This window comes from Eschscholzia californica, unplaced genomic scaffold, assembly GCF_041429995.1.
Source record: "Eschscholzia californica isolate CP2 unplaced genomic scaffold, dmEscCali1.0.p SCAF_5, whole genome shotgun sequence".
Taxonomy (NCBI): Eukaryota; Viridiplantae; Streptophyta; class Magnoliopsida; order Ranunculales; family Papaveraceae; genus Eschscholzia; species Eschscholzia californica.
This window is the reverse complement of record NW_028238472.1, coordinates 50,846,684-50,872,273: the sequence shown is the minus strand read 5'-3', so window position 1 is coordinate 50,872,273 and position 25,590 is coordinate 50,846,684. Positions and strand designations below refer to the sequence as shown.

General features: G+C 34.1%; 2 protein-coding genes across 3 annotated transcripts; both read right to left on the bottom strand.

The window, feature by feature from the left end:
- Nucleotides 1-13,062: 13,062 nt before the first annotated feature.
- LOC147540307 (uncharacterized) lies at nt 13,063-15,336 on the bottom strand. Its single transcript, XM_086643208.1, has 3 exons — nt 14,589-15,336; nt 13,947-14,349; nt 13,063-13,699 (listed from the first exon to the last, which is right to left on the bottom strand). Exons 1-3 carry the CDS (start codon nt 15,334-15,336, stop codon nt 13,063-13,065), a joined length of 1,788 nt encoding a protein of 595 aa, XP_086499334.1.
- Nucleotides 15,337-19,349: 4,013 nt separating this feature from the next.
- On the bottom strand, nt 19,350-23,384 carry LOC147540306 (putative nuclear RNA export factor SDE5). Of its 2 annotated transcripts, XM_086644259.1 has the most exons (10): nt 23,012-23,384; nt 22,394-22,893; nt 22,246-22,271; nt 21,732-21,850; nt 21,404-21,641; nt 21,281-21,337; nt 20,674-20,744; nt 20,474-20,580; nt 20,324-20,394; nt 19,350-19,717 (listed from the first exon to the last, which is right to left on the bottom strand). In XM_086644259.1, the coding sequence occupies exons 5-10, from the start codon at nt 21,422-21,424 to the stop codon at nt 19,592-19,594; spliced, it is 453 nt and encodes a 150-aa protein (XP_086500385.1). In that variant the 5' UTR covers nt 21,425-21,641; nt 21,732-21,850; nt 22,246-22,271; nt 22,394-22,893; nt 23,012-23,384; the 3' UTR covers nt 19,350-19,591. The 2 variants fall into 2 exon arrangements, with proteins under 2 accessions (XP_086500385.1, XP_086500384.1); XM_086644258.1 differs by lacking the exon at nt 23,012-23,384 and having other exon boundaries at nt 22,394-22,979.
- Between the last annotated feature and the right edge of the window lie 2,206 nt (nt 23,385-25,590).

The window sequence follows — 25,590 nt, the reverse complement described above, 5'->3', positions numbered from 1 at the left end:
AAAAACGTTGAAATAAGAAACCTAAAAGAAGATTAAAAAAAAAACAGGTACCTGCTGAAGGGGTAGGTTCATCGAGTTTCTTCTTGTTCTTCAATTTTTCAGTGATTTTGGGAACACAACCCTTCAACATCGTTGTTTCGTTTCACTCTTCGAGGGGGAAGAGAAAGGAAGAAGAAGAAGGAGAGTGAGAGAAAGGAAGAAGAAGGAGAGTGAGAGTAAGGACGTTGTCCAAAGATTCTCTTTCCGTACAGTTTTTCTTGTTAAGACTAATTAACTTTTTCTTAATAACAGCCTATACTAATTAGTTAGTACTTTGAAATGTCATATTTTAATGAATAAGAAACCTAAAAGAAACCTTGAAATGTCATATTAATTAACTTTTTCTTAATTAACTTTTTCTTAATAACAACCTATACTAATTAGTTAGTACTTTGAAATGTCATATTTTAATGAATAAGAAACCTTCTCAGAACAATATTAAATCCAACTCGTTTCTCTTTCAGAACAAAAACGTTGAAATAAGAAACCTAAAAGAAGATTAAAAAAAAAAACAGGTACCTGCTGAAGGGGTAGGTTCATCGAGTTTCTTCTTGTTCTTCAATTTTTCAGTGATTTTGGGAACACAACCCTTCAACATCGTTGTTTCGTTTCAGTCTTCGAGGGGGAAGAGAAAGGAAGAAGAAGGAGAGTGAGAGAAAGGAAGAAGAAGGAGAGTGAGAGTAAGGACGTTGTCCAAAGATTCTCTTTCCGTACAGTTTTTCTTGTTAAGACTAATTAACTTTTTCTTAATAACAGTCTATACTAATTAGTTAGTACTTTGAAATGTCATATTTTAATGAATAAGAAACCTAAAAGAAACCTTGAAATGTCATATTAATTAACTTTTTCTTAATAACAGCCTATACTAATTAGTTAGTACTTTGAAATGTCATATTTTAATGAATAAGAAACCTTCTCAGAACAATATTAAATCCAACTCGTTTCACTTTCAGAACAAAAACGTTGAAATAAGAAACCTAAAAGAAGATTAAAAAAAAAACAGGTACCTGCTGAAGGGGTAGGTTCATCGAGTTTCTTCTTGTTCTTCAATTTTTCAGTGATTTTGGGAACACAACCCTTCAACATCGTTGTTTCGTTTCAGTCTTCGAGGGGGAAGAGAAAGGAAGAAGAAGGAGAGTGAGAGAAAGGAAGAAGAAGGAGAGTGAGAGTAAGGACGTTGTCCAAAGATTCTCTTTCCGTACAGTTTTTCTTGTTAAGACTAATTAACTTTTTCTTAATAACAGCCTATACTAATTAGTTAGTACTTTGAAATGTCATATTTTAATGAATAAGAAACCTAAAAGAAACCTTGAAATGTCATACTAATTAACTTTTTCTTAATAACAGCCTATACTAATTAGTTAGTACTTTGAAATGTCATATTTTAATGAATAAGAAACCTTCTCAGAACAATATTAAATCCAATTCGTTTCACTTTCAGAACAAAAACGTTGAAATAAGAAACCTAAAAGAAGATTAAAAAAAAAAACAGGTACCTGCTGAAGGGGTAGGTTCATCGAGTTTCTTCTTGTTCTTCAATTTTTCAGTGATTTTGGGAACACAACCCTTCAACATCGTTGTTTCGTTTTAGTCTTCGAGGGGGAAGAGAAAGGAAGAAGAAGGAGAGTGAGAGAAAGGAAGAAGAAGGAGGGTGAGAGTAAGGACGTTGTCCAAAGATTCTCTTTCCGTACAGTTTTTCTTGTTAAGACTAATTAACTTTTTCTTAATAACAACCTATACTAATTAGTTAGTACTTTGAAATTTTATATTTTAATGAATAAGAAACCTAAAAGAAACCTTGAAATGTCATATTAATTAACTTTTTCTTAATTAACTTTTTCCTAATAACAGCCTATACTAATTAGTTAGTACTTTGAAATGTCATATTTTAATGAATAAGAAACCTTCTCAGAACAATATTAAATCCAACTCGTTTCACTTTCAGAACAAAAACGTTGAAATAAGAAACCTAAAAGAAGATTAAAAAAAAAACAGGTACCTGCTGAAGGGGTAGGTTCATCGAGTTTCTTCTTGTTCTTCAATTTTTCAGTGATTTTGGGAACACAACCCTTCAACATCGTTGTTTCGTTTCAGTCTTCGAGGGGGAAGAGAAAGGAAGAAGAAGAAGGAGAGTGAGAGAAAGGAAGAAGAAGGAGAGTGAGAGTAAGGACGTTGTCCAAAGATTCTCTTTCCGTACAGTTTTTCTTGTTAAGACTAATTAACTTTTTCTTAATAACAACCTATACTAATTAGTTAGTACTTTGAAATGTCATATTTTAATGAATAAGAAACCTAAAAGAAACCTTGAAATGTCATATTAATTAACTTTTTCTTAATTAACTTTTTCTTAATAACAACCTATACTAATTAGTTAGTACTTTGAAATGTCATATTTTAATGAATAAGAAACCTTCTCAGAACAATATTAAATCCAACTCGTTTCTCTTTCAGAACAAAAACGTTGAAATAAGAAACCTAAAAGAAGATTAAAAAAAAAACAGGTACCTGCTGAAGGGGTAGGTTCATCGAGTTTCTTCTTGTTCTTCAATTTTTCAGTGATTTTGGGAACACAACCCTTCAACATCGTTGTTTCGTTTCAGTCTTCGAGGGGGAAGAGAAAGGAAGAAGAAGGAGAGTGAGAGAAAGGAAGAAGAAGGAGAGTGAGAGTAAGGACGTTGTCCAAAGATTCTCTTTCCGTACAGTTTTTCTTGTTAAGACTAATTAACTTTTTCTTAATAACAGTCTATACTAATTAGTTAGTACTTTGAAATGTCATATTTTAATGAATAAGAAACCTAAAAGAAACCTTGAAATGTCATATTAATTAACTTTTTCTTAATTAACTTTTTCTTAATAACAGCCTATACTAATTAGTTAGTACTTTGAAATGTCATATTTTATTGAATAAGAAACCTTCTCAGAACAATATTAAATCCAACTCGTTTCACTTTCAGAACAAAAACGTTGAAATAAGAAACCTAAAAGAAGATTAAAAAAAAAACAGGTACCTGCTGAAGGGGTAGGTTCATCGAGTTTCTTCTTGTTCTTCAATTTTTCAGTGATTTTGGGAACACAACCCTTCAACATCGTTGTTTCGTTTCAGTCTTCGAGGGGGAAGAGAAAGGAAGAAGAAGGAGAGTGAGAGAAAGGAAGAAGAAGGAGAGTGAGAGTAAGGACGTTGTCCAAAGATTCTCTTTCCGTACAGTTTTTCTTGTTAAGACTAATTAACTTTTTCTTAATAACAGTCTATACTAATTAGTTAGTACTTTGAAATGTCATATTTTAATGAATAAGAAACCTAAAAGAAACCTTGAAATGTCATATTAATTAACTTTTTCTTAATTAACTTTTTCTTAATAACAGCCTATACTAATTAGTTAGTACTTTGAAATGTCATATTTTAATGAATAAGAAACCTTCTCAGAACAATATTAAATCCAACTCGTTTCACTTTCAGAACAAAAACGTTGAAATAAGAAACCTAAAAGAAGATTAAAAAAAAAACAGGTACCTGCTGAAGGGGTAGGTTCATCGAGTTTCTTCTTGTTCTTCAATTTTTCAGTGATTTTGGGAACACAACCCTTCAACATCGTTGTTTCGTTTCAGTCTTCGAGGGGGAAGAGAAAGGAAGAAGAAGGAGAGTGAGAGAAAGGAAGAAGAAGGAGAGTGAGAGTAAGGACGTTGTCCAAAGATTCTCTTTCCGTACAGTTTTTCTTGTTAAGACTAATTAACTTTTTCTTAATAACAGCCTATACTAATTAGTTAGTACTTTGAAATGTCATATTTTAATGAATAAGAAACCTAAAAGAAACCTTGAAATGTCATACTAATTAACTTTTTCTTAATAACAGCCTATACTAATTAGTTAGTACTTTGAAATGTCATATTTTAATGAATAAGAAACCTTCTCAGAACAATATTAAATCCAATTCGTTTCACTTTCAGAACAAAAACGTTGAAATAAGAAACCTAAAAGAAGATTAAAAAAAAAAACAGGTACCTGCTGAAGGGGTAGGTTCATCGAGTTTCTTCTTGTTCTTCAATTTTTCAGTGATTTTGGGAACACAACCCTTCAACATCGTTGTTTCGTTTTAGTCTTCGAGGGGGAAGAGAAAGGAAGAAGAAGGAGAGTGAGAGAAAGGAAGAAGAAGGAGGGTGAGAGTAAGGACGTTGTCCAATGATTCTCTTTCCGTACAGTTTTTCTTGTTAAGACTAATTAACTTTTTCTTAATAACAACCTATACTAATTAGTTAGTACTTTGAAATTTTATATTTTAATGAATAAGAAACCTAAAAGAAACCTTGAAATGTCATATTAATTAACTTTTTCTTAATTAACTTTTTCCTAATAACAGCCTATACTAATTAGTTAGTACTTTGAAATGTCATATTTTAATGAATAAGAAACCTTCTCAGAACAATATTAAATCCAACTCGTTTCACTTTCAGAACAAAAACGTTGAAATAAGAAACCTAAAAGAAGATTAAAAAAAAAACAGGTACCTGCTGAAGGGGTAGGTTCATCGAGTTTCTTCTTGTTCTTCAATTTTTCAGTGATTTTGGGAACACAACCCTTCAACATCGTTGTTTCGTTTCAGTCTTCGAGGGGGAAGAGAAAGGAAGAAGAAGAAGGAGAGTGAGAGAAAGGAAGAAGAAGGAGAGTGAGAGTAAGGACGTTGTCCAAAGATTCTCTTTCCGTACAGTTTTTCTTGTTAAGACTAATTAACTTTTTCTTAATAACAGCCTATACTAATTAGTTAGTACTTTGAAATGTCATATTTTAATGAATAAGAAACCTAAAAGAAACCTTGAAATGTCATATTAATTAACTTTTTCTTAATTAACTTTTTCTTAATAACAACCTATACTAATTAGTTAGTACTTTGAAATGTCATATTTTAATGAATAAGAAACCTTCTCAGAACAATATTAAATCCAACTCGTTTCTCTTTCAGAACAAAAACGTTGAAATAAGAAACCTAAAAGAAGATTAAAAAAAAAAACAGGTACCTGCTGAAGGGGTAGGTTCATCGAGTTTCTTCTTGTTCTTCAATTTTTCAGTGATTTTGGGAACACAACCCTTCAACATCGTTGTTTCGTTTCAGTCTTCGAGGGGGAAGAGAAAGGAAGAAGAAGGAGAGTGAGAGAAAGGAAGAAGAAGGAGAGTGAGAGTAAGGACGTTGTCCAAAGATTCTCTTTCCGTACAGTTTTTCTTGTTAAGACTAATTAACTTTTTCTTAATAACAGTCTATACTAATTAGTTAGTACTTTGAAATGTCATATTTTAATGAATAAGAAACCTAAAAGAAACCTTGAAATGTCATATTAATTAACTTTTTCTTAATTAACTTTTTCTTAATAACAGCCTATACTAATTAGTTAGTACTTTGAAATGTCATATTTTAATGAATAAGAAACCTTCTCAGAACAATATTAAATCCAACTCGTTTCACTTTCAGAACAAAAACGTTGAAATAAGAAACCTAAAAGAAGATTAAAAAAAAAACAGGTACCTGCTGAAGGGGTAGGTTCATCGAGTTTCTTCTTGTTCTTCAATTTTTCAGTGATTTTGGGAACACAACCCTTCAACATCGTTGTTTCGTTTCAGTCTTCGAGGGGGAAGAGAAAGGAAGAAGAAGGAGAGTGAGAGAAAGGAAGAAGAAGGAGAGTGAGAGTAAGGACGTTGTCCAAAGATTCTCTTTCCGTACAGTTTTTCTTGTTAAGACTAATTAACTTTTTCTTAATAACAGCCTATACTAATTAGTTAGTACTTTGAAATGTCATATTTTAATGAATAAGAAACCCAAAAGAAACCTTGAAATGTCATACTAATTAACTTTTTCTTAATAACAGCCTATACTAATTAGTTAGTACTTTGAAATGTCATATTTTAATGAATAAGAAACCTTCTCAGAACAATATTAAATCCAATTCGTTTCACTTTCAGAACAAAAACGTTGAAATAAGAAACCTAAAAGAAGATTAAAAAAAAAAACAGGTACCTGCTGAAGGGGTAGGTTCATCGAGTTTTTTCTTGTTCTTCAAATTTTCTGTGATTTTGGGAACACAACCCTTCAACATCGTTGTTTCGTTTCAGTCTTCGAGGGGGAAGAGAAAGGAAGAAGAAGAAGGAGAGTGAGAGAAAGGAAGAAGAAGGAGAGTGAGAGTAAGGACGTTGTCCAAAGATTCTCTTTCCGTACAGTTTTTCTTGTTAAGACTAATTAACTTTTTCTTAATAACAGCCTATACTAATTAGTTAGTACTTTGAAATGCCATATTTTAAGAGGCCGTAATTAAAAGGCCCAAAACTTGGGACCCGAGAGAGGATCTGGCCCAGTGTAAAATTTTAATTAGAAAAAGACCCAATGTGTGAAAGTACTTAAATATCCTCCTTAATATTAACAAAAGACGTTCGTGTCCTGGCTGTGTTTTCCCTCCAAAAATTTGAGCCGTCCCATCACTCAATTCCAACGCAGGTCTTAACTCTATAGCCGAAAGCGGAATACGAAGAGATCACCTCCATCTGCTCATTCTCTCTCTCTAAATATTTGGAAAATCTCTCTAAAAACAGTCTTCACCTACAACTCCATCAATTTTTCTCATTCTTCTCATCTTCTTAGTCTTGTTCTTAGGGTTCCGGTTTGAAAGGGTTTTTTCTTGGTGTCGTTTCCGGTGAGAAGCAACTCCAATATCTTTGAAAGGGTTGTGTCGTTTCCGGTAAGAAGCATCTCCATTAACCTCTTTTCCGGTGAGAAGCAACGATTCGAAGGTATAAAAGATTTGTTCATGTTGATCCTAAAAATATTTTTGTTCGAACTCAAAACCCCCAAATGTTTCGTTTCCTGTAAGTAAACGTATCTAGGGTTTTGGTTTTTGTTGATGTGTTCGATTTTTAGGGTTTTGCTTTTTTTTTTTTTTGGCTGAAGATCTTCATCATGTTTATAAAGATCTTCATCATGTTTCTAAAGATCTTTTTCATGTTTTAATGTGTTTAAAAAATATAGATTTTGTTCTTCAGAAATACTTTGTGTGTTGAAACATTTTGTTCATTTTGGATGGTTTTATCTTCAGATCTACATATAAAATTTTTTCGGTTGTAAACAAATTTCATATTTGTTTAGATATATTGTTTTGTGCATACTGTTTTCTTAATTTTTTTTAACATCTGGTTTTATGCAGAAACTTAACAAAGAAGATGGTGAAAACTAAAACCCCAATTAACATTCCAAATAAGCCTACCTCTTCCAAAGGCAAGGACGATAATGCTCTCAGACATAGTCCAAGGAAGAGACCTGCCAGTGGACCAAAAGAGATGCCTCCAAAAAAGCAAAAACATCAAAAGCTAGCCCTTGTTCAACATGAGCAGCAATTTACTGAACAGGTGAAACATCAAAACCTACCTCTTTGTCTATAGAACATTCTTATTGCCTTAAACATATATAAATATGTTTGTGTTTGAAAGATACGTGTTTTTCACATACAAAATTGGATATTTGCATATAGTAACATTCTTACTGTTTGTGGATGAAACATACAGAACAATACTATTGTCTAAAACATATTTAAATATGTTTGTGGGTGAAAAATATGTGTTTTATCACATACAGAATTGGATGGTTGCATATAGTAACATTCTTACTGTTTGTGGTTGAAACATACTGAACAATACTATTGTCTAAAACAAATCTAAATATGTTTGTGGGAGAAAAATATGTGTCAATGACCTTCAGAATTTTATGTTTGCATATAGTAGAATGTTCATATCTTTACTGTTATTGTTTGTTTGATGCTCCTAATTGTACTGATATTTGGTTAATTGTTTGATGCAAGGAGACATCTGCTGGTGGTAGAGCCAGAAAAGAAAAAGCTGTGGTGGAAGACACCAAAAAAAAGGCTCCAATTGTACAGTTTAAATGTAGCTTGAAGCTACCTGTAGACCTTGCACTGATAACTTTCAACTGCATGACTGATGAGCAGAAGAAAGTTATGGAGGATTCACCATTTTGGCCATTGTATAGAGCAATGGCTATGGGTAAGATCAGAAAAGAAAATCTGAAGGAGAAACCCAATAGAGCAATTGCTCACATTCTAAGCAAGTACAACCCTTCAACCAAGAAATTTTTATTGGGAGAAAAGGAGATTGCTTTTACTCCTCAAGATGTGTCCTTGCTCTTAGGCATGCCCATGGATGGGCAAGAGTACGATGCCTTCCCTTCGAAGTCAAAAGTAGATACAGTGAACGATGTATTCTTGAAGAAATACTTCGAAAGCACTGAAGGGAAAGGTAAGTGCAAGACAGTCACTTATGCAAGCACAGTAATAGAGGATGGATTGCTTAGAGCAATTCGAACAAAGGAACCTGGAATTGACTGTTTAAGGTTGTGGATCATGTATGTTGCCGCGACATTCCTTTTTGCATCATCAGCTGGTTACTGCATCCTTGCCAGCTTTTACTATAACTTGCAGACAGAGCAGATGATAAGGAGAGTGTCCTGGCCTCGAGCAATTCATTCTTTTATGATGAACATGATAGAAAAACATGCTCGGGATGACTCCAGGCCTGCTGGTTGTCTTATATTGCTTCCGGTAAGAAAAAATTATTGATAACATATCATAATATGTTTGGGCCACAACTTTATGTTTATGATGTAACAATCTTTTTTTTCAGTTTTGGGTTTGCATGCACTCTTCCATTGTTGAAGATGATAGCCATGAAGAATGTATAACCCCAAGAATTGGGAGGTGGGGCATCCAACCATTCTTTGCAGGTTTGGAAAAAGAAATAGATGGTCTGAAAGAAAATCAGGTAATTTGGGAAACAATTTCTTTTGAATGTCAACATATTCAGATATGTTTTCATTTTGGGTGAGCATATTTGTTTTTAGATGTTGACAACTGAAGATATGTTTTCATTTTGGATTAGGTTATTAATTTTTGAATGTAGACAAATTCAGATATGTTTAAAGTTTGGATTAGGAAACTTATTTTTTCTATGTAAACACATCTAGATATGTTTCCATTTAGATGAGGTAGTTTTTCTTATGAGAACACTTCCAGATATGTTCTCATTTGCATGAAGTAGTTTTTGTTGAATGTCAACACTTCTACATATGTCTTGAAAAAACTAAATAAGTTTCTGGAGTAAAATGATTTGTCTCAATATCTTTCTGTTTTATCTGAAACATATTTTAGTATGTTCAGATAATAGTCTACTTTGTTCAGATAATAAAATTGTTTACATGTTCTCAAGGTTAAGGAGCAGTTGGAACCTGAGAGTGAAGAAGAGGAAAGGTTGTTGCAGTTCAATGAAAAGTTGGTTCTTCAAGTGAATATGGAAGACAACCTAAAACTTGTCGAAGAAGTTGAAAGACTAACTCGTGAGAACCAAGTTATTGAGAAACAATTGCAGATGGTAAAGGAAGAATTTGCTGCTTACAGAGCGGCAGTTGAAAAAGGCAGTGAGATGAGAGAGAAAGAAGGTGACAAAGAAGAGGAAGTAGTTAATGAGAGGGAGAAAGATGGTGAGTTACAGGAAACACCTACGAGTGTAACAGAAGTAGGTGAAGGTAGTGCAAAGAACAGTGATAAGGAAGTAGAGAAGGGGAGTGAGAGTGATAAGGAAAAGGGAGGGGAAGAAGAGGGAGCTGCAAACGTGGAGGCAAATGCAAGTGAGTAAATGAGTCACGAAAAAAATTACTTCCTCTTTAATTTGATACTTTATTTGCTTAAATGGTTGTTGATGTGGCAGCAAATATGGTGTGCTGACAACATTAGAATGTTGTGTTTTTTAACTTTAATATACATCTTAAATTGAGCTTGGTTTGTTTTAAACATTACTTTGGTTTTAAAAAAAATTGAAGATACTGTTATGGTGTTTCGATTATTTGTTTCAATATTTTGCAAATATGTTCTAATTGTTTTGGTGTGTTAGTCAAATGATGGTTAATGTGCTTCTTGAATTTTTGAAGAGCAACTTAGTTTTCTGATGAGTGCTTTCATCATGTATTCTTTTGCAAACGACATTACTATGTATTGTTGGAGCAAATGGAAGAATGTTCGTAACACAGATATATTGGTCGGAAATATATCTATAATAACATGAACAAGTAAGTAATTTTCAAGAACATAATCAAATATGTTTAGCATAACAGTTTCAATGCTATGAACAAATATATGTGTGCGAATGTTTTTTGGCAATGTGTTCACAAAATATATGACTTCCTAACATTATTACTTTACTTATCTAAACAGATCTTTCATATATGGACAACAATATGAGTGTAGAAGGGACAACAACATTTGATTTTGATAGTACCCTTACTTGGCCTGATGAGTTTTTTGCGGAACTGTCCCAAGTAGAGAAAAATTTTGGAGGAAACATGGTTGTAAATTGTGAGGAGGTACAATTTGTTCAAAACCAGTCAGCAAACGAAAGAGTTGATATTGAAACCAACTTAGAAGAAAATGAAGGGGTTGAAATTTGTGAGGAGGTACAATTTGTTCCAATCCAGACAGCAAACATAGTTGATATTGAAACCAACTTAGAAGAAAATGAAGGGGTTGAGGAAGAAACTACAATAGAGGAGGTAAGGAGTGAGAAAAAACCTAACTCGTTGGTGAAAAGGATTAAAAACGAACCAAGAGTTAGGAAACCCACCCCGAAGGCAATAGTTATTGTGGACAATCCAATCATGGTAGAAAATAGAATTGAAAAATCAAAACCAAGTTCTACGGTCTCTAAACTGTCAAAATGGCCAAAAAGTCCTGTTTGGAAATTTGTGTTAGAAGAGGAAAAAAGTATTCTAGAAGAATTCTATTTCAAGTGCAGCAACACGTAAGTACCTCTGTAAACATATTCTTACCTCTCCCAAATATCTTTTTTTCTTTTCAACAAATTTGGGTATGTTGCGAACATATCTACCAATGTTGTGAAAACATATCTGATATGGTACAACATATATTATATCTTTCACAACAATGTTATGTATGTTGTGTAAATTTTACCAATATTGTAAAAATATTCTGATATGTTGACAAACCATAACTGATATGGTACAACATATATTATATCTTTCTACGACAGAGTATATTTGGCTCTGGATTCAAGTTTTGGTTGATTAAAATCGAAATTTTGCAGGACAAAAATATGGATCAACGAGTTTATCAATGATATATGTGGGAAACAACTTGACCTGCTGATGACAAATAGAGAATGTGATTCTCAGATTATAAACTGGTGGGCAATGTATATGTCAAACCTTGAACAGAACAAGAAGAGAAAAGTTTTATTCCTTCCATCTGAAGTGTTTGTAAGTGAAATTAAATCGTTTTCATTAACAAATTAGTATATGTTTGTGATTATCAAAGTATAACCAGCATTTCACGTCTTTTGACAGACTTTGATATGTTCCAACATAGAGGAGACCATCAACACACTGTTGCAAGGGACACTGCAGAAAGCTTTTGATGATAACATTCATCCACATTATGTTTGTGCACCAATGTGTAACCCGACCATCGGAGACCGCACCCGAGGTCACCATTGGACATTCTTGGAGTATGATGTTTATCGTGATGAATGGACACATTACAACTCTTTATTGTGTGATAAAAAGTTAGCAAAAGCTTGCTCGGAAAATAGTAAGGAATTTGCTATTGAGATTCAACATGCAATGGAACAAACTCGTATCACTGTGCATGGTAGGAAAAAGAAAGTTCCAAAGATGAGGCCAGAACCTAAGGATAAACAACAAGGAGAACAGTAAGTTAAATGTTACTATGTTATATTCTGAAATTACAAACACTGATTTAAATGTTCTAATATTTTTTTTCTACAACAGTGCCGACTGTGGTTTGTTTGTCATTCTTCGAATGGAAGAGATGATCGCAAAAACAAACAAATACACATACAATAGTCAGCACTTGGAGGGAGATTGGAAGAAATTAGCCCAAAGAAGAAGGGCAGAATTGACTTATTTGATTTTGAAGGACAACACTGTCCAGTGGAGATTAGAGAATTAAGGTGTTATGTTGTAACATTTTTTGTGAACAATTAGTTATATGTATATTTTGAAATTGCTGGTGCACTAAGCAATTATGAAATTGCTGTCGTTTGATCGGAATGCGACAATGGTGAAGTGTTAAAAGCACGAGCAATTTAATATTTGCTTAGAGCATATTTAGATTTGTTTAGATAAATCTATTTCTGTTGTGAACTTGGAATGTATATTGAGGATTCTGTATTTTGAAGCTAATTAATTTAAAGAGCATGAAGGTTCTCTAGTATGATTGGCTTGAATATACTTAACATTTGGTCAAAACATAATTTTAGTTGTCAATTTCTTCAAGGAAAATTAATTTAAAGAGCATGAAGGTTCTCTAGTATGATTGGCTTGAATATACTTAACATTTGGTCAAAACATAATTTTAGTTGTCAATTTCTTCAAGGAAAATCTAATTTTGGTCGGAAATGTAAACATTTTATTAGAACAAACCAAAAATTGTTCCAAACACATATTTGAAGTCATTACTTTTCTTCATGCAAGCAAAAAATATGTTCAAAAATATTTATGAGTTTGAATATTTCCTTTGAGCATATATGTTTTTGTTCGGAGATGGACGTTTTTTTGAGAACATCTAGAGATTTGTTCACACAAGTTTTTGAAGTTGTAAATTTTCTTTAGGCCAAAACTAGTTTGTTAGAATATATGTTTTACAATCTTAAATTCTTTGGAGCATATATGAATTTGTTCTGAGTTACAAAATAAGAGTTCAGAAAACTAAAATTCTTTGGAGCATATATGAGTTTGTTAGAAATTTTTAAACACATACTGGAACACAAAACTAAATCTTATAGAGTGCAGAAATAAGAGTTAAAACATCTAAATTAGGTAGAAGGCAAAATAGATAATATTTATAACAAAATATTGTGGACAATCACAAACCATCATAATTTGTGAACAAAGGAAATCCAAGAGTGTCAGTACTAGATACAAAATATCCAACAAATGTTAATATTTTCCACTAGAGTTGTGCACGACATGTAGCACTGTTGTGATAAGAAGGTCTGTTGCACCTGCGGCATATCCTCTTTTGCCTCGTAACATTACCAGAACTTTCCAAACGATTTGTACGTGGTCGCCCTGGTGCCCTTCGTACTATGGGAGGAAGAATCTTTGTTGATGAATCAAAAGAAAATGGTTCGTCAAAATTGGGTACAGGGTAAACATATTCTTGGTAAGTTTTCCTATAGGCCTCCGTTGTCCAAACAGGATCAAAAAAACAAGTAACATCACCACGCCTACTTCCGATGCATAGCATTGCATGCTCGCAAGGAAGAGAATCCACTTGCCAACGCCGACACGAGCAAGTAAGAGATCCAAGATTAACACTATGACGTGGATCAGAGTACACTTCATAAATTAATGGAGCAGCCTCGGCGAACCTCCATGTTTCAGATATTTTTTTTTTCGAATCTTGTTCATCATTGATGGAGGGACAAAGAAAGGTAGTCCATCCATTTGCGGCATCTCTATGCTTTCGCATCTTGTTCATGATCTTTTGACGAATGGCATCTAACATAGCAGTTATTGGAAGTACCCTTGCCTTTTTTATCATAGAATTGAAGCTTTCGGAAATTTGAGATGTAATAGCACCGTACCTAGAATATAAAAAAAAAAGTACGTTCAGAAACAAAATGGGATTTGTTGAGATGAAATAAGTTATGCAAACATTATAGGAAGAACACTGTATACAAATATAAATGTGTTTGAAAAATATTTATCTTTGTCCTAGATAAATATTGTTTGTACAGAAACAAATGTAGCTATGTTTCGAAGATATAAATTATGCAAAGAACAAGATAATAAATCTGTATGCAAATAGGTAAGTGTTAGTAAAATATATACCTTTCTCCTGGAAAAAAAGAATCTGCCCACGTTTCAGGATTAAGAGATTCGAAAAATCTAGTCACGTTGGATCCACCCATCTCGATCATTTGTTCAACAGTGGAATGATACTCAGATGCGGGTAGTGCACGGGCAGCCTTATACATTAGCGTCTGAAAATACTTTGACTTCCGGGCTCCATTACGTAATCTAACATTGAGATTGCATCTTAAATGCCATGTGCAAAAAGAGTGATGCGCAGTGGGGAAGACATTACGGACACCATTGATAATGCCCCCGTGCCTATCTGATATGAACGTGTAGATTTTTTCGACACCTACAACGATCTTTAGGTTTTCCAAAAACCAAACCCAGTTGGCTTCATTTTCCAAATCCACTATCGCATAAGCAATTGGAAACAAACCTGAAAATTGAAGAAGAAAAACTACAGATGCAGTGAAGTATATGCAAATAACAAATAAAGTACTATGCAAGCATATCTTGATGTGTTTAATAAATTTGTAGCAAACTTACATATACAACGGATATGTTGTTGATTTAATATTGAATTTAGAAACATTCACGTATGTGTTTAAAAATACATATTTATATTTTAAAACAAAGATAAATATGTTTACAGGAATGGCATAAATGTATACATACCATTATTTCCATCCTTTGTAGCTGCGGCAAGAATGCAACCATTGAACCTTGTCTTCGCAAAAGTAGCATCAATGTATATAACAGGTCGGCAATGTTGGAAACCCAAAGTACAAGCACGAAGCGCAATAAAAACTCTAACAAACCTATGACTATTTTCATCCACTTGCAAATCAATTCGACTATTTGGATTTGTACGTTCTAATGCATCAACGTACCACTTCAACTTCGCATACGAATCACCTTCTTCCCCAAATGCTCGATTCATTGCAAACTTCCTTGAATGGTAAGAGTAGTAGTAACCTAAATTAATACCATAGTCATCAAGAAATTTTTCCATTACATCCGCTGTAGTACGATTTGGATTTTTCTTTATTTCTTTACAAATGAGATTACCAACTAATTTACTAGAAAGTTTCGGATCACTGGGATTCAGAACAACATCTAAACAATCGTGTTTTGGTTCAAATTCTTTCAAGATAAAAACAGAGCTACATCTCATTGGTGCAATACCATGAACTTTCCACTTACATCCAGGTTTGGGACATACGGCTGTGACCCGAAATCGTTCGTTTTTGATATATTTGAAGGTGTTTTTAGTAGCTATTGTATATCTTCCAAGAGAATCTCGAAAGGATTTCACTCCTCCATCAAATATTTGACCAATATGAGTAAACACAGGGCCCCAAGATTCAGATACTAGTGGTCGGTCCCTCAATGGTGCCTGATCTGGCTGTAGGTCAACCTCCATATGCAAGTGCTGTAGAAAAAATGTCTTCAAATTAATATACATTCTGAAAACACATAACTTTATGTTTCCGGAAATGGATTGGTTTGGAGACAAATCTTAATAAACTAACAAAAACAAATGTTATGCATCATGCATCAAATGTAATGTTCTTAAAAGGAAGAGTTTTTATGTGAAAAACGAAGACAATATTTACTACCTACAAACACAACATAATATGCTTATGTAAGTATAAATTAATCGGAACAAAACAATTTGTGTTAGTGGACGTGGAAATATGTTCATGAAATAATATACGAAAAACAGATAACATGAAATCACAACAAGGTGAAAAAATGAGTATATACTTCCGAAAACAGAAAATACTCTAAACAAAGGAATTTGTGTTTGTGGAAGTGAAAATATGTTTCATGAACTTTATGAAAACAGAACACATGAAAATTATGAAAACAGAAAACATATTGGGTTTTTCTTAGGACATAACTTATTGTGTCAGAAAATATGAGTTTAAAAACCAAACGAAATTTCAGATAGAAATGAAGATGAAGAACAAAGAAGTTTCAATGAACAAAACATGGTGTTGATGATAATGATGATGAAGATGAACACAAACTCTCTAAAACTAAAGAAGGTTCATGGAACAAATCATGGTGTTGATGATAAAGATCATGAAGATGAAAGAAACTTTTATGTTTCGAAAAAATAAAGAAGAAGAAAGTTTTATGATGTTTTAAGAAAACGAAAATTTACAGAAGAAGATGAAGATGAGTGTTTATGATGTTTTAAGCAAAGCGCAAAGAAAATGAAGATGAAGATGAGGGTTTATGTTGTTTTAAGCAAAATGCAAAGAATGAAGATGAGGGTTTATGATGAAGATAAAGGAATGAAGATGAGGAAACTCAAACCTGTAAATCTTTCCGGATCCGTGTAGCTTAGTAGTTGTTAGAGAGATACAGATGAGAGAGAGAAATGGAAGGAAAGATTTCTTTCTCTTATGAAGGAGAGAGCAGATATAGGAGAGAGAAAATGGATGGAAAGTTTTGAGGAGGGAAAGAGAAAGTCTTGAGGAGGGAAAGAGATATAAATGGAAGGAAAACACCCAGGCATCTTCTCTCCCATATATATATATAAGGGTATAAGAGGGATTATTTAAAGTAAGGGCTTCCTAGAGATGGGAAAAGTCACCTAGGGATCCGAAATTGGGTTGGATTAGGATTATTTTTGAAAAAATGGATTTTGCAACTTATATTAATCTATGGTGGGCCAAATCCTAGTTATAGGGTCATTTTTTGGACTTTTGAGTAAAAATTTCATATTTTAATGAGAGTAAGGACGTTGTCCAAAGATTCTCTTTCCGTACAGTTTTGTATGTCTTTTGGTACGTAATGAATGGGTTGCCTATTTTACATATTACTTTTTTGTTGAAAAGGTTGACTATTTATATAGTTCCCCAGCGAAGGGGAAACCCCTAGGTATTACAGTAACCAATATAGTGTGAGTTCATACTAGAAAAAAATATGAAGAACCCATATTCCCGATTACTGATAAGATTGAATTTGAGAATCGTAAAATGTTGCGTATATATATAATTTCTATTTTAACTCTGAGATTCTCACTTGTGTTATTTTATGTGCACGGGTTGACACTAAAGTTTTACCTACAATAATGAAGAGGCACCGGAAAGACCTAAGATGGCAAGGAAAAGAGGCCTTAAAGAAATTCAGAGCCAACGAAAAAAAAAAAGAAAACGTACTTGTGGATCTCCTGATCATAATAGCAAAACTTATAAGGGACCTTCCTCGTATAACAGGAAAGACGAAAGACGAGATAAATCTTAGCAAAGAAAGCTTCGTTGGACTTGTTATGGGTTTAACAAGTCCTACTTAAGTTACTCGTTTAAGTGATGAAAGTATTATACAACAAGGTGTTAGAGTTTAGGGATACATCAAGTTTTTATTTTATGTGGGTTCAAGATATTTATTGTATCCAATTTTGAATTTATTTAGCAGTTTAAAGTATCTTGTTAAGTTTAGATTTTGCATGAACATATTCAGATAATTCAAAAATATCATTGTTAATTTATTAAGCTATATTATTTTCTGAATATAAGAAATTTACACTATATTTTTTATTAGGTGCTTTGTGTTAATTGATAAATGAGCTTTTTTGAAAATTCGTGTTCACAGGGAGCGCAAATTAGGCGAGACTTGACTGTTGTGATTTAGGCGAGAGGGAAAGAGAGATTCCGAGGAGACTAGAACACCCTTGCGATAGGAAAGAGAGTGCAAATTTTAGAAAATGTGAGCAAGAAATCGGTTTCCTATTTAAAAGGTGGTAAAATTATTTGGACAGTTTTCACATACCTCGTTAGAAATTGACTTTCACACCAAAAGTCATACCAAATAGTAAGAAATCGATTTTCACGCGTAACAATACTTGTACGAATTCATAATCAATTTTCACACCTTAAGCCTTCATTATATTGAACCTGCTGCTTTCGCCGAGATGATCTTCGAGGATATCTCCACTAGAGAATCTTGTGACATGATCAACCACCTTCAATATCAATCAGTGCTACTTTTTTTTTCGAAAATTTGATTTACATTGGGACATAAACCTTATATTTTTTTCTTCAGCACTTTACTGATCATTAAAAAAAAAACTCTAAATTTGGGTTTTAGTTCTATAATAATAATTCTGATCTAATATCATATTAAAAAAAAAAACATTGTTTAGTATTTTGAAGGTTCTAAAAAAAACTAATGATTAGTTACAACCAACCCCCACTTCTATGTGATTCTAATTTTCATGATTGAACATTTTTCCCTTTATATAAAAACATAAATTTAGTTTAGCATTTATCCTAGTAAAAACTCTAAATTTGATTTAGCATTTGACAAAAACTCTATGTTTTTTTTATTTTTTTCTTTAGCATTTTACTGATTCTATAATTTTTTTTTTTTTTAGAATTCGACTACGATCTACGTTAGTCGTTACAAGGCATTGATACATCAGAAGATGTGATAAGCACGATAACCGCCTAATTTAAAACTATGAATGAAAGATGCTCTAAGTTAGTCGTTATAAGACATTGATACATCTGAAGATGTGATCAGAACGATAACCGCCTAATTTAAACGGGTCCATGGGTATAAGACTCAAAATAATGTTCAAAAAGAATTTAGGGTCCAATCTTCCCAAAAGTAGATTTTTAGTCCTTTTACAATTTGGACAGAAATACTCTTACTTGAAAATAGGGGACCATATTTAAATTTATAAAAAATAAGGGACCATAAAGAAAACTAGTCACAAAGTAAGGGGTCATAAAGAAAAGAACTCTTTATTTTATGCTTACCGTGGTTAAATATATTTTTATACAATTTTTATAACTCATATCAATCAGTAATTAAACTTTATCTCTCACCTTTACTTTATCTCTCATCACAACTTTTTTTTTTGTTAAAAATCTCTCATCACAACTTAATATCTCTAAGAAGTATAGCTTGTTGGCGCCTTGAAAATCATATTTAAATGAATATTATGAAAAAACACAAATGAGACATAAAAGTTCACAGTGAACAATGGAAAATTTCCTACCAACTAATATCAAAATAAACACAAACCTAAGCAAACACTAAATGAATACCTAGAATGGGCAGAGAAAAACTAATGGCGGCATTAACATTAGCAGCATTAGCATATGAGAAAAACTAATGGCGGCATTAACATTAGCGGAATTATGTGCCAATGTTTCGAAACAATGACCCAAAGAAAAAAAGAAAATATTGCAGAACTTCTAACAAAAATCCCTTTTTATCCTAAACGTTTAACTAACACATAAATTCTAGAGATCAGAAAACAAAAAAGTTTCAAAAGATACACAAAATCACATGTATGTCGAACAAACTAGAAATGATATTGAGGTCATCAACTGGCACACAGAATAACCCTGGATTAAAAGCCCACTAAATGAAATACTCGATATAGTCACTATTGTGCCTCTAATAGAAACCAAGTAAAGATTCGAAACAATTTTAGATTTAGACAAATCAAACTCATCAAATTCGTGAAATCAAGAAAAAACTTTTAAAAAGAGAGTCATCAGGTGTCTCCACAAAATTCAAACTAACTTGGTTTCTTAGGACATGAATATCACTCTTAAAAGGAAAAGTTTCCTACTGTAAAAGTAAAACTTTGTAAAGCAGTTGTTAGAATCTTTAACCTTTTTCGAGTTTTTGTTTAGATTTCCTCGCTAGCTTCATTCATCATCTGAACTTTCATACATCCGGAGCTTCTCGGGACCAACTCCGTCCAATTCTACCAGTATCGTTCCTTCACTTTCTTCAGTCCATATAATCGATGAATTGGCCAACATACTTACTACCTGTTAAAATCATACTCGTAAGTAAAAAAAAAAAAAAAAACTAGAATAAAGCAAGATTTTAGTTTATCATGCTTTGGACTGAGGCTCGAGGGCAGAGGCAGCCCAGTGAATCATGACTTATTCGGCTCATTTTGTTTTCGTATACAGAGATTAAGCCTACATACTTTTTTTTGTACTACCATACAAAAGTTCAATGTTGATAACGAAATGAAGATAGAAATCAAGCAAAATGTACAAGGCCAAGTTCCCCAAACACGGCTTTCTCTACCCATGAGAACTCATGAGCCAGAATACTTACTTTCATCGACTACTTATTTTAAGGATGATCTTCTTCTGATAGAGTGTTTTGCTTTCCCGAAGATTTAGACATCAGACGCACTAATATATGGAGAATTTAACCAAGTTCGCCAAACTCAGCTAGGGGGGGGGGCGAGCCTTTCCTGATAACTCACAAGCCCAACTACATGGTTTTATAGTTACTGCAGGATGGTGTGGTTTCTAATAATAGACTAGAGTTTTGTTTGCGAAACATTTAGATATCAATCCCATATATATGTGGAGGAATAAACTTTTGAACTTGCAACAAAATGCTATAACTGCAGTTACCTTATCTCTCCGATATTTCTTTTCGCTCTCTGTGGTGGTACTATCAAATATGATGACCTTCACACGTTGACCTAATTGAAACATAGTAATAGATATATGTCAGTTAAATTACTTTGAAGAATAGAAGTAAAACTAAGAATAGTAACTTACCTGGAATACCCCCACAACGACAAAAAAGAAACATTTTGAGAGCTGGAAGTATCATCTGCAGTTTATATCTTTGCAACTCCACAGGCTTTCCACCATTGATCTTTTTTCTGCGGGGATTTTAATGTGTGAGGTGCCGCCTTATTCTACAGAGCAGTAAAGTCTAAGCAATAATGAGAAAAGAGAAAACGAAGAGCACGGACCTGCGTTCGAGAATTAGTAGATCAGAAGTCTTTTTATCTGCTTCTCGAGCTTTCACGCGATGATATAGTCCCTAGATAATTGAAAAATGAAACTCTAAGGGTTATGTTTCCTAAGTTAAAGTCTTAATTATCTCCAATTCTCTATTGCACATTATCAACAAAATACAAATATAAGATAAATTCAAACTTTCTTTTTCATATTTAATGTTAACAATCTGGATATGGGGGTGACTGGTGATTTAGTGATTGTGGAGATGGAATTGGTCTGGCGGAGGTGGTGCATATAAGCACTCGTGCACCTACTCTGTAGAAAGTAGCAACTAAGTGTTAGTGTTGGTGGTTGTGGCGGTGGTGTGATCGTGTGGTGGGTGTAAGTATTTGTGCACCCTATTTCTATCACGACCGAGTAAGGTGGTTTGGCTGAGATGGTGGATATAAGCACTCGTGCACCTATTCTGTAACAAGTAGCAATCAAATGTTAGTGGTGGTTTTGGCGGTTGTGGTGGTGGTGATTTGGCAGAGGTGGTGGTGTGCTAGTGTGGTGAGTGTAAGTTTTGTGCACCCCATTTCTGGCTCAAATATTCCCAAGTTCATATAGAAACAGTACCTGTTTCAGAAGGCGTTCAGCTTGGACATGATCTCCACTAGTAAATGCCTCCAATGCCTATGAGGAAACTGTAAGTGTCAATGCCTATGAAATTGAAACAAGATTTATGAATTAGCAACTTACAGCTCTATAATATTCCTTCATAGTCAACCAGTGCTCCTTTGTAGACCGACGAAGAGCCTCATAGGTATCGTCCTCCTCTTCTACATCTGAATCTGGAGGGACCAATATCACACGTCTTCCTAGTCTTGGCTTCACTGCTCGTGCATGAAATCTTCTTGGTACATCCTCATCCCTCTTTGGGACACCGAACAATGATGCTAACACTTCCTTTTGGAGATTGTATCTCTCGTCCTCTTGGCTGGTTAATTTCAAAATATAAATTATGTGAATTAAGAGTTATCAATTGCCCACATACCATACACTAGAAGATTATAGGAAAAATATACACCTCTGGGGCAAATTTGCTTTTTCTGGTTTCTGTTCGGGTTCTTCAACCTGTTGATGAAATTTAAGAAGATCGAGTCCATAAACTTATTTGCATTACAAAGGCCAGAAAGAAAATCATAACTGTCTCGCATAAGAAACATCGTACATGCCAGTACTATCGGAAAACTGACACTGCCAGATAATTGAGTTCTGAATGAGAATCAACAACATGACAAAAAGGGGTATTTTAGAAAAAAAAATATTGAAAGTGGATCTTGTTAGAAAGCTAGTGAAAAATCATTTCTAAATATATAATTTTTATAAAAATCCGACATCTCAAACAAAAGTTATATCGATTTAAAGTTTTAAAAAAAATAAAAGAATTTAGTTACACAAAATGACAAAAAGGGGTATTTTAGTATTTGCACACTTTTTGACCTGAATAATAATTTTCAAATGTTTTGTGTTTTTCTACTCATTTTCAATATTATTTTGACCTTTATAGAAATTACCCCTTAAAGGAATAGGATCCATACCTTTTCTGGATCTAACCCACAAAGTTCTGCAAATTATAAAAGACATATTTTAGAATATGGGACTATATATGCAAGAGTACTACTAGATAGGAAAAAAAAATTTAGTTGTTCCATAAAATGAAAATGAAACTAAGATAGGTCTTGTTACCAAGAGCTTCTCGAACAATATTCATATTAATCTGATATCGACTTCCAAGCATTTGAAACAGGATATCTTCAAGTTCCTTGGACGTCAATTGTTTGAATGTTTCAGCGGCAGGTTTCTTTGCTGATGTCTTATTACCATAATAATAATATTTCCCGATAACGCTTGAAACAGTACCACTTGAAATAGGACGCGTTTTAAACTTGATGGGTTTCACTTCCTCTTCAAGAATTGACTCATCAGGCAACAACTGACTAGACGACGATGTAGTACCCGTATCAAATTTTACAATTTCAGGTGCCCTAGAGATGCTGCTGTCTTCTGGTTGATGATGAAGAAATTCAACCAGCAAGTCCGAATTTCTGTTGGCCTTGCACAAGGAAGTGGCCATCTGAGGATTGGTAGAAAATGAAGGAATCAAGTCATCAACTAGTATTTTTTTCAGCTTTTCTGTGTGTCAGCTTTTAACTCCTCACGATTTCCTGGTGGGGCTGCTTCCATCTCTGTCGACAAAGAAACTGATGAATCTTCAGAAATTGGACGGTATAACTTAAAAAAAAAAAAAAAAGGACTAATCTAAAATCAAAATAAGCTCATCTAGGTGTCATCTATCGAGTATACCCAGAGTGCCCCAAGACATGAACAGAAATTAGTCTGTTCGCCCATAACTATCGCAGCCTTCTTCGAAGGATGGACTTCTTAGGGGTTTGTCTGGCAGCTTTCTCTCTCTAGGATTAGTTTCGGTCAGAAAACAGACCCTCTCTCTTCCTCCTCCAGCCACAACCACCACCATTTTCTTCCTCCTCTTCTTCTTCATCATCTTCAACTCCGACCACCATTTCCGACCACCATCTCCGGCATCCACCACCTCCAGCCACAACCACCACCATTTTCTTCCTCCTCTCCCCACTCTCTCTTATAATTTGTCTCTCTCTCTCTCTGCCCCTCTCTCTCTCTCTCTCTCTCTTAGAACTTCAAAAACAGACCCTAACCCAAATACCGATTAGGGGTGTGCAAAAATAGACCGAACCATTCAAACCAAATCGATCCAAACCGGTCAAACCGGTTTTCAAACCAAACCAAACAACGAGTGGTTTGGTATGGTTGTAGATTTTCAAAAACCAACTAGTTTGGTTCGGTAAGTGGATGTAATTTTTAGGAACCATTAAAACCAAACCGAACCAGTTAAGTTCAATTAATATATATAATTATATATTTACGTATGTTTTTCTAAAATATATCTATCATATCTCCATAATTTCATGCAAATACAACAACACCACTACAATATAATGTTACTAGCTAGTATTATATTAAAACAATTCATGTATCGATAATGTTACTAGCTACAACATAATATTTTCGGTCGGTGGCATGCACATGTCTTTAATGTTTCAAATGTTTCTCGACGTATTATGTTAGTTTGATTGTTTCTCCAGATTGTTAAGGAGTGCTGTCTTGATGTTATACGTCAATGTATGAAGAAAGTAACTCGATTCGCCAATTTTCATGGAGAACAAATTGTTTTTATGGATGGTTCGGCATCCAGTAGTATCCAAACCGCTTATGATGGTTTGGTTAGTAACCGAACCAAACCATGAGTGGTTTGGTAACGGTTTGAAAAATCACTAACCAAACCATGAGCGGTTTGGTAATGGATGATTCCAAATTACCGGATACCGAACCAACGAACACCCCTAATACCGATCTCTCACTCTTTCTTACCGTTTTTCTCCCTCTTAGTTCTAAGGTGATCTCTCTCTCTCTCATACCGTCTCCCTCTCTCTCATACACAGTTCCGCGCCAAGGAAAGCTCTTCCTTCGTCGGAACTAGACCTCGAGGAGGGTTTCACCAAACCCACAAGATCTGTCGACCACGAAACATTTTGTGGTCGACAGACCACCGACTTTTCGTGGGAAGTCGTCCCATGAAAAGGTTGTGGTCGACCGACACACAAGATCTCGTGGGTCGGTCGGCCACATACCATTTCGTGGCCCGACTGCCCCACGAAATCTGAAACTGTTAGAAAGAGGGTTTAGGGTGAAAGAGAGTGAAATAGAATATTAGGTTTTGGTGATCGGAGAAAATGAGATTCAATGATAAAGAGAACGAGATATAATGAGAGAGAGGCAGCGAGATCGATAGAGAGAGAGAGGGAGAAAGAGAGAGGGAGAGAGAGAGAGAGAGAGAGAGAGAGAGAGAGGGAGAAGTAGATGATGATGGTCAGGGGCGGAACCAGGATTTCCAGTTAGCCTGGACAAGCTTAAAGTACTATAAATCAAGCATGTAAATATTATGTACATGTGTACAAATTTCACAAATTATTATGCATATATGTACAAATCCTGATATTTTGTTATCTGAAACTAAGTAGATATTAGTTTGAAAAAGGAGAGAAAGAGAAAAGATGGAGAACGAGGCTCGCCAACGGAGGACTAGTCCCTCTCTACAAAAAAAATTCCGTCTTCTCCAAGAGGAAGATGAAAAGAAGAGACATTGACCTTAAATATGAGGCGAAAATGAGAGTGGTAAAAAGTACCAAATCTTTTGTTCTCCCTTATAATAACCTTTATCTTCCATAATACTATTAAAAATTTTAAGGTAAAAGGTTTAAGATAATACTTCATCGATAATTAAAAAAAGTTTTCTTTAGGGCTTATTTTCGAAATTGGTAAAAATATATGACTCATTTTTTAGAATTGAGACAAAACAAAGAAGAAAATGAGCAAAAATTGGGCCAAGTTGGCGTTTCCAAGGATTCGAACCCGTGACATTCACTGCGTTAGTTAAGTAACCAACCACTAAGCTACTCCTTCATTTCTGTTCAACCCTTACATCAAAAAGTAGAAATTCGAAAAAGGGCCGTCCTTCATTTCTGTTTAATCTTTACATCAAATTGTAGAAATTCCAGACTGGGCCACTGCCCAGTCTGGACTACACATGGGTCCGCCCCTGATGATGGTGGTGGCTGGATTTTGGTGAAGATGGTGGTGGCCAGATTTTGGTGATGATGGTGGTGGCTGGATTCCGACAACCCTTGCCGGATTATGGTAAATTATTAGTTTTTCCCCTAACAATTAGAAAATATACTAGTCAATTAAAATTGACCAGTTTTTGACAAAGTCTTCGCACTCGAGAAACTGTTTTGATTTTCCCAAAGCGCTGGCCTAATATTATTGGCAAGAGTTGTCGTTAATAT